The sequence below is a fragment of the Mobula hypostoma genome, chromosome 6 (assembly GCF_963921235.1).
Source record: "Mobula hypostoma chromosome 6, sMobHyp1.1, whole genome shotgun sequence".
NCBI lineage: Eukaryota > Metazoa > Chordata > Chondrichthyes > Myliobatiformes > Myliobatidae > Mobula > Mobula hypostoma.
Window position 1 is genome coordinate 83,410,658 of NC_086102.1, and position 14,864 is coordinate 83,425,521.

General features: G+C 48.9%; 1 protein-coding gene across 7 annotated transcripts in view; it reads right to left on the reverse strand.

Moving 5' to 3' along the window:
* Positions 1-14,864, reverse strand: part of shroom2a (shroom family member 2a) — a 249,094-nt gene that overhangs the window by 66,157 nt on the left and 168,073 nt on the right. For 5 of the 7 annotated variants that reach the window (XM_063051094.1, XM_063051090.1, XM_063051089.1 and 2 more), the window contains 2 exons: positions 12,432-12,563; positions 2,639-4,808 (listed from right to left, as the gene is read on the reverse strand). In XM_063051094.1, coding sequence (XP_062907164.1) covers positions 2,639-4,808; positions 12,432-12,563 — 2,302 coding nt within the window. The remainder of the gene's footprint in view (positions 1-2,638; positions 4,809-12,431; positions 12,564-14,864) is intronic. The other 2 variants (XM_063051091.1, XM_063051093.1) reach the window with 2 other exon arrangements.

Sequence of the window (14,864 nt, forward strand, 5' to 3'; positions counted from 1 at the left end):
TGCACCTTGGGTCTGCTGGGAATGTGAGGCAGGTCGGCCTGCCTCTGGGCGACTCTGTCTAATAGCTACATAAGCAGTCCGTCTTTCTAAAGAAATGTCAGGATGTGTAAATATGACCTTATTTACACGCCCCACCTGCACAGCAAAAGGCCTGAAACATGACACTGTTGCAGAAACAGGTAAATTGCACAAGAGCAAAGTGAGACCATTCAGCCCTTCATAGATCTGCTGTCTGATTAGGCTCTCACTAATTTATCTCACCACCATCTGTCCTTGTTTTACATCACTGCTTTACTGAACAAGAATGCGCTGAAACTGGTTCTGGAATTCTTCTTTGACTCCCCATCTCAGCACGGAGTTCAAACTTACTTTTTTAGCTGAAGAGCATTTTCTCTCATTGCGAGTAAACAGGCTTGCTCTGTTCTGAGCTCGGTCGTAAATGAAACAACATAAGCCTCCCCTGTACAATTTGCTTGAATAGTTTAATCCTGCTAAGCCGTGTGTTATGCCACAAAAATGGCAAAACAAATGACCTTGCCAGTGCAGTTGTCTGATTAGTCACAAATTTCCATGGCACTAGCAAAATAGTCCAGAGAAATCTTGGGTTAGTCTTTCAACAGCAACACCTGATGCAGAATGGTTCCATAAAAATTAAGAGTTGGATACTCTCTGTAAGAGATGCGTGTGATCAAGGTTTTACATTGCAACCGTGATTTGAAAAATACCATTACACAACTCTGGGTACCTATTCATACTTCATCTGCCCTCAGGCAACTCTGACCATTGATTTTGTGCTGCTTCTCAGAGTAATTCATTCTCCTTCACCTGAACTTGGTAAGTGAGAGAACAAACTATTTTTCTTTTTTCTTCCTTTCCCAGTTCTGAACAGTTTTCGACCTGAAACATGCTTTTATTCTCACAGATTCTGTCAGTGTTTCAGCATTTTCTGTTTCTGTTTCAGACTTCCGACATCTGCACCACACTTTTGATTTTCAATCCCAATCCTATTTCCATTTCCCCACCACCCAATTCACACGCCCATCCACTCCTCCCACATTCTCCCATCACTCACCTGCACCGGGAGTAATTACAGCCACCAATTCTGCAGTTATCACGTAAACATTGTGGGGAAAAGTTTGGGATTTTGCACTTCGCTTTTAGCACCATACCCAATGGCAGCTTGGAAAGCCTTTATACCCAAATGCAGCCCAGGGCTGGAGTCACAATCAAAGGCACTTGTAAGATTTCTTTTAGGAAGCAAATGTCTGAACGTTCTACGTCTATTACACAACTCAGCTGTGATTTCAATACTTGGGCTAGTAAGGCTTGATAGCTCAGCCCTTGGGTTATTGGCCCAGCAGCAAGTGCGCCTGATCTTGTCTACATCCCCACGATAGTACAGGGAGTCCAGGTGTCCTTCCAGCCTCGGCCAGTAGCTCTGGACGTGATGCCAGAATGGAGACCATCTCATCCATCATCAGGGATGTGCTTTTTGGTCAACCACGTCCATGCCAAGCATCAGGTGTTGATCTGTAGTAATTCCACCTTCCACCTCTTGGCCAATAGCTACCTATGCCAGCAACTGTGACTGTAACATGAAAGGCAGGAAATGACCGAGTACTTTTCTCTGAAGTGCATCAAAAGATGGAACTGAGTTAGGTCTTGGAAATAATGATGGGTGAAAAGAAGATGCCCTGTGAGGGGAAATAAATATTGTCGTCCATTCCGGTGAAGAGCTTGATAAAACAGAGTAGGTGAAGTGAGGAGCTTCTTATGCATTATGAGGAAGGGGAACAGAAAATTATGTTACCGTAAAGATGTCCATTTTGGCAGGGAAAGTGAAGAAGCAGACTTTCTGAGTGGTGAGGGATTACAGAACTCAGATGCAGGGTGCAAGACCTGCCAAAGGATAGTACATAGCTGCGGCAAGAAATGAAAGGAGCTAGCGGAATGTCACTGCCCATTGTTCAGGGGACCGAGCACGAAAGAAGGGAGGCTGTGCTTCAGTTAGATACAGCATTAATGAGACTACATCCAGAGTGTCCTTATGTAAGGAAGGATGTTTCTGAGCATTTCAGAGAAGAATGACAAGACCAATACCTGAAAAGGGTAGTTGTCATATGAGGAAAGGTAGCACAGGATAGGTTTGAGTGGAGTTCAGAAGATTGAAGAGAACTTCATGGAAATGTAGGTGACACTGAGAGATGTTGACAGAGTGGATGTGGAGAGGACATTTCCTCCTTTGAGAGAAAATAAGGGGGTCGCCTCCCTCTGGGAGGTTCACACCTTTGGAACTCACCCATAAGGCTGTGGTGGCAGAGGTGGAGCCAGCTCACTCCTGGTTGCCATGCTGGTACGTACATGTAGAGACACAGCGGAGGGCGAGCTACGCCATCCTCTGAAAATCCTGCACCGAACAAGCCCAGACCCTCAGCCTCCAGCTGTTTCACATTTCAACCCTTATCACCCTGTCACTGGTCTATGGGAATTGAACGGTCAGACACGCACTCCCAAGAGGCAACTCTATATAATAAATACCAGCTGACTCTGCCGCCTGCTTCCAAAAAAGTACCCCACCCACAGAAACACGCTTAATTCAGTGACAAGTAATCCGCAACACAGAGGGAACCGGGATTACCTGCAGGTAGAAATCAGCGGAAGGTGACGAGCGTGACCTCTCATGCACGTACTGCAGTTTCGCAGGCTGCTCGAAGCCCTGGTCCAGGATGTTGTCCACAGAATGGTACCTGCTGGAGCTCCTGGCCTCTGACAGCTTCCTCTGCTCCCTCCACGTGGCCTGGTATTCCGCAAATGTTCCCAACCGCTGCAGATCAGCCTCTCGTTCCCTGGTGCCTGGGGCCCCACCCTGCCTCGCCCTGTCTGGGAACCCGCTGAGGTGGGCCCCCGTGCTCCCAGTCTGGTGGGGCCCTCCCCACAAGCCGTCCATGCCTAAGGAGGCCGCACGGCCACGCACCTTGCTCTCCGGTCCCTGCTCCTCTGCCTTGGGGCCAATGGCCTGGCTTTTCCAGTGGGCCACCTCGCCAGGAGCTGGGGCAGGCCTGGCGCAGGCTGCCGGGGGCTGGGCTGCACTTACACCGCCCTCGAAGAACTGCCGCCTGTCAGCGAAGGAGGCTAGGGGAGCGGTGTGCAGCGGAGGGAGAGGCTCGTCCCCCTCCGGGGTCCCCACCTCGTTCATTTTGCCAGGCTCAGAGTAGGACCGCAGCCTCTGCTCCTGCGTCAGCCGCTTCCTTCCCCCTACCCGGCCAAGTTGGCCACTGACCGCCCGCCCAGTCGCTGGGGGGTTACCCGGAGGTGGGGGTGGGGGCCCGTTCCTGGGAGGAGGGGCAGGACAGGGTGGTGGCCCAGCGGGACGGAGGGGACCCAGGTCCCTCCTCTGGAAGGAAGTGGCCCTCAAGACTCGGGCCTGAGCTTCCTTCAGGCCGTCAGCGTACGAGGTGCCGTCGGGCCAGGGTACGGCTCCAACCGACGGCTCTCCTCCCCAGCTGCATTCTGTCCCCTCCCCTGCCTCCGGGCTCCCGGCCAAGGCCGCAACGCTCCTGCTCTTCTGCAGCAAGGCCCGCTTCATCTGGATCTCATTGCGCAGGGCAGTGGCAAAGCGCTCGCTGCGTCGCTGCTGGCGAGCTGCCTGGCCTGGCTCAGCATGCGGCCTGCGGCCATCCTGGGCGGGCAAGTTGAAGGCGGGCGCCTGCTCGGGACACATTACCCCAGGGCCTGGCCTACAATCCTCCCCAGCTCGTGAGTCTGAGGCCCAGCTGCCTGTCCCAGCTCCTCCCACCCTCTGGCTCACCCAGTTAGGCTTCTGGCTCACCTCCTCTGTAATGCTGGCCCTGCCCCGGCCCCCCTCAGGGAGGTGCCTGGAGGCCGGAGCTGGGCGGTAGAGCGGTCCCTTCTGGCTATCCCGAGGCTCTGGCCTGAGGCGGCTCTGTCCCTCCACCGCCAGTTGCTGGGGTGGCCCAGAGGTGAGGCAGAAGTACCTGCTCTGCCCAGGGCCCTCAGGGACCGCTGAGTCTAGGCTGGGTGGTGGCACTGGCGAGGCCCCAGCCCAGGCCTGGGTTGGGTCCTGTCGCCAGGTGACGGCCCACGGCGGGGTTAGCTCGTCGCTGTGCTGTTGCCAGTGGTGCGGGGGAGCAGGGGAGTGTGAGGAGACGCTGTCCAACAAAGCCGGAGCGGGGGCAGGCTCCAGGCAGGGGGGGCAGGACTGGTTCCTCCAGCCGCCGCCCTCCATCACTTCTTTGTCTCCACGGAGATGAGGCCTGCTCCGCAACTGCCCTCCGCCCTCGTGGACCCTGGTGGCCGCATAGCTGTCACTGCGGATCGGAGGAGGGGGCGGAGAGGCCCCCCTGGGCCCGCGGCTGTCGGCCAGGACCCTCTTCTCGGGCACATGCCACACAGGCCCAAGGCTGGTGCGGGGCGCCCTGGTGTGGGCCTGCTCCTCCGGCCGGGGGCTCCTCCTCTCCTCCGGGCCACCATCTTCGAGGGGGGCCTGACCCAGGCGCCCCCCTTCCCAGCAGCCAAGCCTGCTCAGCACATTCTCGGTGGAGGAGCCATTGTCGCTGCGGGAGGACGAAAGCGAGTAGTCAGGTGTGCTGCAGTTGGTGGAGAAGGAGCTGTAGGCCGAGTCCCTCCTGCTGGGCTGGGCGGCTTGTTCCACGCTGGTGTTGGATTTGGCCAGGGAGAGGCCCGGGGGCTGGTCCAGGCTGTCCATACTGCCCAGGGAGCTGAACTGGTGGGAGATGTGGTGCAGGTTCGGTTGGTCCCAGGGATCTGAGAGGCTGTTTGATGAAGAACTGCGGGGAGAGAGAGAGAGAGAGGAATGGGAAAGTCAGTGAAGAAGACCAGGACATGGGAGCATGGGGATGATCTCAAGCGCAGGTGGGAAATGGTCCCAGAAACAGGGGGAGCAAATATTCCCAGGCACACAGACATGATCCCAAAAGCAGGGATTTCCAGGCTCTTGTTAATCCACCAAGCACTGTACCCCCACTCGTACCCATATAGCCTCATGTAGAAGCTGGCATCCTGCCCTTTACAATATCCCTAAACCTGCCATACACCCAAATCCCAGCTTCACTGCTCCCCAACTTTCCCACCCTCCCCATGCCCTCCAGGCCTCCAAACGCCAACCTGACCCCTTCACCACTACCCATACCTTGGAAGAATAGACGGCATGGCTGTACCTGCAGCTCCAATGGGCACTGTACACTTGTGCCCCAGACTGGTGCCAACACACAGAACCCAGTTCTGCAGTCACACCTCAGTGTAGTATCTGAACACCCAGCCAGGCAGCCACACATCCACCATTCAGACACTGTGGCCCAGTCAGGCTACATCCGCCACCTGGCACCCAATCCAGCCCAGCACCAAGCCACGGCTGCAGTTCCAAAGACCTGCACCCAGCATACCACCCACTGCCCACGACCCCCCTGAACCCACCTGCAACTGCCTCTCAGGAACGTGTTTTATTTACTCATAGTCCGGACGCGTGCATCACCAGCAAGGACACCGTCGATCGCACACCATTCACTGTCCTGCACTGTGGCCAACCAGGCCACTTCAGAGGACGTAAACGAGGCTACCGCATTAGTGGTACTGGAGTCATCAGCAGATCAGGGACAAGGATGGCAGAACCCTTTCCTGAAGGACATGACTGGATTTGGTTTGAACAATTTCTAGCTGCTTTGTTCATCAATTCCAGATTATTTTCAAATTTCACAGTTGCCGTGGTGGGACCTGAACTCTGCTCTCTGGATTGTTAGTCTGGGCTCCTGGGTTATAATCCACTGAACTGCCAATATACCATGTTACCCCACTCCCCCACCCACCCTCCCAGTCCATCCGGAATCCCATCAGGCCCACAGCCTGTACTCCAGTACTCATGCCCAGTCTGCATGGCAAGTATCAGGAATCTGCAGCTCATCCAGCAGGCACCAACGTTCGAATCCAGCAACCCAGCCCCTCAAGACAACCTATGTGGGGTACCCCTACCCAAGTCCGGTACCCCCACAACCACTTGTACCACATCTGGGAGCTGGGTAGATCTTCCAAGCATCCAAGCCTGGACCAACCCCAGGTGTACCACCTCAAGTTAAGGTCCACTCCCTGCAGACCCCATCTAGCACGTGTAGTCCCATCAAACACCCCTGCCTCAGAATGATACACGACCCTCCGAGAGAGTGATGCAACTATGCTAGCACTAGCTACTGATGAGCTTGGTGAAGTATCTCTGCTGAAGACATTAAGTAATATGTAACTGTCTTCCATTTCCTTCTCTCAATGCTCTGGTCTAGACTATGAGCACTTTTCTTTAGAACAATCAATAAACAACTCACAAAGCTCCAAGGAGAATTTCACTCTGATTCTGTTAAGAAAATAGTACAAGTCAATTGGAAGAGGATTTTGGATTTTCTTTTTTTTTGGCGTGTGCCTGCGTGCATGCGCACTTGTGCGTGTGTGCCTGTGCGTCTGCGGGTGTCCGTGATGATGTCTTTTTCATGGCTTTTACAAGGTGCAGAGTGAGAGAGAGAGACTGTGTGGCGAGCCACTGCTCACACAGACATTTTCGCAGTGTTTTTCCCGTTATCTTACGAGGCCAAGTTGCGATTTAGACACTCAACCCGGCACGGATGGAAGGCGTACTCGGGAACGGATCCCGATTGGTTTCGAACCTGGGAACCTCCACTCCCGGGTCCGGCACCAATGTCATTGAGCCACCAGCCAGCTGGATTTTCATTATATTAACAATTTACAAAACACATTGGGAGAGAGGCCCCCAAAATCTGGATTTGTTATGATGTGACCAAAATCAGAAGGCATGCTGGGAAGGGTGGGAAATCCATCGCTACTCAAAGGCCATGAGTCTCGAGCAGACTCTGGTTGCTGGTGTGGTTCCCCTTTAAAACAACGGAAGAGAGGATGCTGTGCTGGTTTAGAAGTTTGTTCATGGAAACATGGCTTTCGATCCCAATACCCACTACCCTGCTGACAAATGCAGAGTCTCTGAAAAGTAAAATCGAGGAGCTCAGAGCAAGATTGCTGCACCAGAAGGACATTTGAAGTTTTTTTTTGTTTTACAGAGACTTGAATATCAATGCCACCCCTTTCCCCCATTCTGGACGCAGTGATACAGCACGCTGGCTTCACGATTCACCATCAAGATGAAAATGCAGAGTCTTTCAGAGGCAGAGGAGGTGGAATATGCTTTATGATCAACTCCTAGTGGTGTACAAATGTGGCAGGGCTGTCCTGACCCTGCTCAGCTGACCTCGAGCATCTTGTGATCAAGTGATCATTTCATCTGCTGCGGGAGCTTTCTGCCATCGTTGTGGTACATCCCACTTCAGGCCCATGTCAAACAGGCTCCAGAGGAACTGAGCAACATAATCAACAGGCATGAAGTAGCACATCCTGGTGCCTTCCCCATCATTTTTGGGGGATTTTAACCAGGCCAGCTTGAAAAAGTCTCCAAATAATTTTTACCAACATATCACTTGTGGAAGCGGAGGAATCAACACACTGGATCACTGTTATACCATCATCAAGAGCACTTACGGTGCTATCCCACGCCCACACTTTGGGAAGTCTGATCGCCTGGCTGTACTTCTACTTCCTGAGCACAGACAGAGACTGAAGACCGCAGGACCAGAAGTGAGGACAAGGGAGACGCAAGAGGGCTTACAGGATTGCTTTGAACCGGTGGACTGGACTGTATTCGGGGATTCATCTTGTCTGAATGAGTATGCCACAGTTGTCATTGATTTCATCAAACCTGTGTGTACCTATGAGAAGGAAAACTCTTGATTTTAAACCTCTGCTGCCTTGCGGCCATACCCACCTATGGGAAAGGCTTCAGGTGTAAACCCCGAGGAAGAAATCTCGAGCCGGGGTCCCTAAGGCACTTTGATGTTGTTTACAACTTCACTCTGGCAACCTCTGCGATGACACTGGTGCCAAGCTGTATCGGCACTTTCCCTTCCCTTGAACTACATCCGTGAGGTGGAGAGGGGGAGCCCACTGCATGGGCAACGGCAGGTTCTTCAAATCTTCCCGCCCAGGCGGGAAGGTCACAGTCCACCGGAGGTGCAAACCTATGATCCCCTGAAATCGACAGCTGCCTACTACTACAAGAACTTACTGTACATACCTGAATCAAAACCCTGGATGAACCAGGTAGTCTGCTGGGGTTAGATTTGGTGATCCAAGACCATATAAGGTCAGGTATGACTTACAGAGGGCTACCTCAAGAGCAAAGGAACAATTCTGAATGAGGTTGGAGGCAGAATCAGATGCATGTTAACTCCGGCAGGATTTGCAGGCCATTACTTCCTACAAAGCGAAACCTAACATCATGAATAGCAGTGATGCCTCATTCCCAGCTGAGCTCAAAGCATTTTATGCTCTCATTGAAAGGGAGAATAAAACGACAGCTATGAGGATCCCTGCAGCATTGGGTAACCTATGATCCCTGTCTTGGAGGCGGATGTCAGAATGTCTTACAAGACAGTGAACCCTCGCAAGGCAACAAGCCTGGTAAGGCTCTGAAAACCTGTGCCAACCAACTGGCATATTTATTCAAAGATATTTTCCATTACTATTTTCTACACTCAGAAGATCCTACCTGCTTTAAAATGGCAACAATTATACCAGTGGCCAAGAAGAGCAGGGTGAGCTGCCTCAATGACTATTGTCCGGTTTCACTCACATCTACAGGGATGAAGTGCTTTGAGAGGCTGGTTATGGCAAAAATCAACTCCTGCCTCAGCATGGACTTGGATCCATTGTAGCTTACCTATCGCCATAATAGGTCTACAGCAGATGCAATCTCATTGGCTCTTCACACAGCCTTGGATCACCTGGACAATACTAATACTTATGCCAGGATCAGAATCAGAAGTGAAAAGCATGAGCAATTTCAAGTTCCCAAGCGTCAACATCTCTGATCCCGTGCCCAACACACTGATGCAGTTACAAAGAAAGCACGTCAGCGGCTATATTTCATTAGGAGTTTGAGGAGATTTGGTATCTCATCAAAGACACGCACATATTTCTACAGATGTACCGTGCAGAGCATTCTAACTGGCTGCAGCACTGTCTGGTATGGGCAGGGGGGCGGGGGGGCGGGGGCGCTACTGCAGAGGATGAAATGAAGCTGCAGAAAGTTGTGAACTCAGTCAGCTCCATCACGGGCACCGACCTCCATAGTATCTAGGACATCTTCAAGGGGCGATGCCTCAAAAAGGGAGCATCTTTCATTGCACATTCCCTCTTCTCATTGCTACCATTAGAGAGGAGGTACAGAAACCCTGATGGCAAGCACTCAGTGATTCAGGAACAGCTTCTTTCCCTCTGCCATCTGATTTATGAACAGTGCATGAACCATTAATACTACCTCACTACTTTCTTGCACTTCTTATTTAATTTAACTAACATATATGTATATACTTACTGTAATTATTATTATGCATTGCATCGTACTGTTGCAACAAAAACAACAAATTTCACGACATATGCCGGTGATATTAAACCTGATTCTGAGGTTGCTCAAGCTTAAGCAATCAGATAATACCAGAAGTGCTTCAGACTGTTGATTAAGAGGTGTCCAAATGTGACAAGGATGCTGAGACGAAGTACGGACAAGGAGATATAACAAAGTTTCAAGATAAGGCAGCTTTCTAACAAGACCTGTAATGCTTGTACATGAGCAGGCTGCACTTCATCTGCTGAAAACCTAAAAGACATCAGGGAAATAAAATAACTTTCTTGTCTTCCCCTGTAGAAAAATGTTCTCAAGTTGAGTTTGTATAGGTAGCATTTAATAATGAAGTTGATGAATGTGAATAAAGTCTGTGGTGTAGGGTGGTTTCAGAGCCATGCTTAGTTCTCATCTCTCAAACCCAAAGGGGTAGAGGACAAACAACCATCTACAGCTAAGCAAAGCAAAGCCAATAGTCATCCAAGGTAATGGAAAGTCACCAGTGGAAGTTTCAGCTTTATTCAAGGGAACATAAATAGTTTTACAGGCAACTGAAGACAAAGGTCCAAGTACCTCAAGAACTGATGGTGGACAGTGAGAGTGTAAGATCTTGCCAATATCCATGATATGTATGAACCTTTCAGTGCCTACGGCCCAAGGGCCCTGCAAAGCTGGAGACGGGGAGACAGCGGCAATCACCTCCAGTGGAGAGAAACACAAAGGCCTTCTCAACCACATATCTACCCTTGACATGAGCACCCTGAACTCCACCCTTCAGCAGCCTAACTGGGCCAACCTTGCTGCCATTACTGACCAATAATAAGTTGATCATCCTTAAAAAAAAACAGGCTTTGGGAGCAGACACCACTTAAGTCCTAAATTGTACGTGTGGAAAGATGCAATCACAAATCCACAATCTCTCTTTCTACATCTGGCATGACGCGGATAAACCTCAGGGGGTCTCAGAGATGTGATAATGGTGTCCATCTTCAAGAATGGAGACAAGTCCGACTGTGGTAACTACAAAGAGACCTCTCTACTGACTGCCATAGGGAAAGTCATTGCCTGAGTCCTCCTCAGCCACCTGTTCCTAGTGGCCAAAGAGCTGCTCCCTAAATCACAGTGCAGAATCCGTCCATCGAGAACAGGACCTTCTTGACCTTTGTCAAGTAACAGCTCTGAGGAAAATGCCTGGTGTAGCACCAGCCACAATACTTGACCTCACTAAAGATTTTGACTTCATGAACTGGGAGAGACAGAAATGCTTCTCTACTTTATCTTTGCTCCACAGTGGCATGCAAGCCTTTATACTAACCAACAGGTCTGCAACAGAGCCAATCTCAGTGAAGGCTGGTATCAAGCAAGGCATGGCCCAACAATTATTCAGTCCTGCACCTCAGATCCAATGGACTTCTTTCAGAATTAATGGGAAGCTCTTCCATCTGTAGGTTTATATCCAGAAGCAAGGCCAACTGAACTCAAGAGCTGTGGTACACATGTGCACACACTCAGAAACCGACCTCCAAGATATCATCCACTCCTTCACTGAAATGTGAGGGGATGGACTTTTACACTCAATATCTACAAGACATACTCCACAAACTTGCCCCCGTGGTATCACACTGCCCGCAATTAAAAAAAAGGTTAATGACAAAATCCTGAACAAGTTGGACCACTTCCCAATACTCAAAAGTCACCTCAATGATAAAATTCTCCACTGTTTTCAATGCACTGATAGAGCTATTGGTTGATTGAGGCAAATGATATCGGAAGGAGAAGGTCTCAGACTTGGCGTAAAACTGATGGTCTATCGTGACCCCTGCCTTCTGATATGCTTCAGAAACCTGGACTAACTACAACAGGTAATTCAAGGCATTGGAAGATAATACCAATACTGACTTTACAAAATTCTCTAGCTTCACTGGAACAATAAGGGAATCAACGCCAACATCTTCTTCCAAGCCAACAAGCCCTCCCTCAGTCATCTCCACTGGACGGATCAAGGTATTTGCACGCCTGGCACCGGTCTTCTGATACATAAATTTTGTTCCAGCCTCTGTCTTGGAAGGTTATCCGATGATTAAGCACATGCTTAAAGAAGCCCAGTAACCCCACTGACACTTGGGAACATCCAGCACAGAACCACTTAAAGAAGAGTAGGAGGTTTCATGATTGGATTGGAAATCTCAAAGACAGACAATGAGAACTGTGGAGGAGGGTACTCACCACCTCACACGCTATCTTCATCCCTATTCATCAGCCACCTTATTCCCCATCTATGGAAGAAACTATGATTCCCACATTGGCCCCATCAGAACCCACAAAATCAGACGGGAAGCAAATCCTCCTCGATCCAGAGGAACTGTCTAAGTACATGGGAGCCAAGTAACACCAAGTGAAGGATTCTAGGAGCTAAAGTGTAAAACATCTTAAATGTGGTACAGCAGCATTGTGGATAAGTCCAGTGACTGTCATCAAGATGATCAAGATGGGGACCAATGATCTGGACAATGAGCTCCAATGGAACCAGTGCAGCCGGGGAATCTCAATTGAAGATTAGATAAATTACAATGAAATGCTGGCACTGATAATGATTATCAAACACCTACTGGTTTGTGGTTGGGAAAACAAATTGATCACTAATGTCCTTTAGGTGATGAAACTTGCCATCCTTACCTAGTCTTGCTTAAATGTGATTCCAGACCCACAGCACTGAGATTAAATCTTAATGGCCTTCTGATCCGGTTCATGAGCCACTCAGCTCAGGGAGGATCTAGGGATGGACAACAAATATGGCTTGTTCTCCATCTCACCGGCCTTTCAATTCTACTGATCACCGATTCAACAAAGGAAAAACTTATCCCAAAGATCAACAAAGGATTCCATCCCGTTTTTGCTGACCTAACACCAGAAAAGGAATAGAGCAGAGCATGGCACTCACGTGGCGTGGTACCTCGAGTGCCAGGAGGAACACACTCCACTAGAAGATAGCTGCATTGCGGCCGGATCCTGAGGGCTGTCGGTGAACTTGGTTGAATGCCAAGAGTGAGGCCGAACAACTGGCTCATTCCGCCTGAAACGAAACAAAAGCATACGCAAATAAAATCGGACACGGAGTACAGAGAACTTAACCCTGTCGCTTTGATTAAAAGGTCAATTGCTTTCAATAAAATACCTCGCTACATACAGACCCAGCACTTCAATCTATTAAAGACAAAAGCCACCAATCAAAACACAGTCAGTCAAATTTCAAAGAATGACCTGCTTTAATGAAACTAGAGCTCTTTTCTTCTGTTCTAGTTGTGTTCTCCCTTGTAAAAATTGGGTATATTTTATGCTCCATTTATGTTTTACTTGTGAATGCCAATGGTACTGACGAAAGTGAGTTTTTCATTGCACCTTTGCATATCTGCAAATGAAAATAAATTTCAACTTTAACTTTTGGACTTCAGACCAAACCTGCAAGAACAGGGAGCACCACCTACTGTGGGAATGGGTTTCTTTTCCCACCATTTCTTATGCAAGACTTTATTTAACTTTGTCTGCACTCACTTTAATTCTCAGGATGCTACAATGTCTTTAAAGTGCTCAGCTCCACAAAACAGAACTCTGCAAATACAAAGGAAGGCCTACCTCCACAGCCCTTCATGACTTGTTGCTTTACACACATACGATGTACTGACATTAGCATAAAGAATCACATACGATGTACTGACATTAGCATAAAGAATGACTTGTTGCTTTACACACATACGATGTACTGACATTAGCATAAAGAATTCACCTGACAGGTCTATTACCAGTAACATTAGCCACGTACGAGCACTATACTGACTGGGTGCTTTTGGTCAGAGTAGAATAAGGAGAAATAGGCACCCAAATCCGTACAAGTAACACATTTTAAAATGGGCAAAATGGTGAAGTTAAACACCAAGTAGCCAGCATTCTCATTCTCTCATTCATTTTCATTCTCTCTCTCTCCCTCTCTCTCACTCTCTCAGATTAGTTTGAGATGAGTTTTATTTGTAACTCTCGCCATCAAAGGCTAACTGAACCAAGGGGCTTATGTTCTAGTGTAGATGAAGGCTTTCTGATGTTTCTCATTCCATTAAATGGCTATCAGATTACTGGTCCCACTTACAGCATCTGCACTTAAAAGACATCATGTTACAGTCAGAGAGTTGAATTTCAACAGTAATTGTAATGTTCCATATGCACGTGTTAGTATAAGTAGTTTGACATCAGGAAGAGGAGGTGGGGGAGGGAGGTGTTGGACTGTTATCCACTCTCTTTGATCCTTAACATCTAATGATCCTGAATCCAGATGAAATGGTGAAAAGATCTACCAAGAGATAAGGTTTTGGAAGTTCATGGATCGAGCTCCATTCACAGCTTGTGTATGTTTCACCTTACACGGTTTCACTGGAGCCTGTAAGTATCCCAAACACCTGACTTCAGTAGGAACCTACAGTCCACCCTTGGAAAATCACCGGCACCCCCTCCTAAACACACACTTCACAACAGCACATCTACAAAAAAAGGCACGTTCAAGTTTCAAATTACACTTATCATCAAAGAATGTATAAATTATACAACCTTGAGATTCGCTTGCTCACAGGTAGCCACAAAGCAAAAAACCCAAAAGAACCCAAATTAAAGAAATAATGAATAGAAATAAAAATAAATGACCAACTCTCAATGTACAGGAGAAAGAAAAAAAATGCAATTCTCATAAACAATTGAAGCAAACAACAGCATTCCAAACTAAAAATGAATCCTCAGATTCGAACTCCAGAGCAGCCAAGCGTAGGCCCAAAGCCTCGTTTATCAGTTCATCATATTAGCGGGCAGGGAGCACAGCATCCAGTTCTTGGATAGCTTCATAGCAATAGGAATAAGCCACTGATGTCCTTGCACTAGTCACAGGATGGGGGCTACCCATTCAGCCCCTCAAACCTGTATCTCCATCCAATTAGGCCATGCCTGATGTGCATCTTGTTTACCTTGCTGGTTTTGAACTTCTCAGCAGCACTGACCAAACAACATCTTTCCCAGTGTTGCGGTTTAATATTTATCCTTGGCTCAGCAGCTTATTGAGGAGGTTTTCCAGTTCCTTCCACAGACATCCCACCTCTCCCAGAAGTTCCAGGAGTCTCCCGCATATTAATAGTGGCTCCCTGATGCCCGTAAATTATATACAATGTCCCGGAAATCAATTTTTTTTGGGAGCGCGCGAGAGAGCGACCACGAGAGAGAGCATGAGAGAGCAAGAGAACGAGAGCGAGAGAGAGCGACCACGAGAGAGGGAGAGTGCGCCATGGCAGAGTGTTCCAAAAAAAGAAAATATAAGACGTACGTCACCCCAGACTACCCC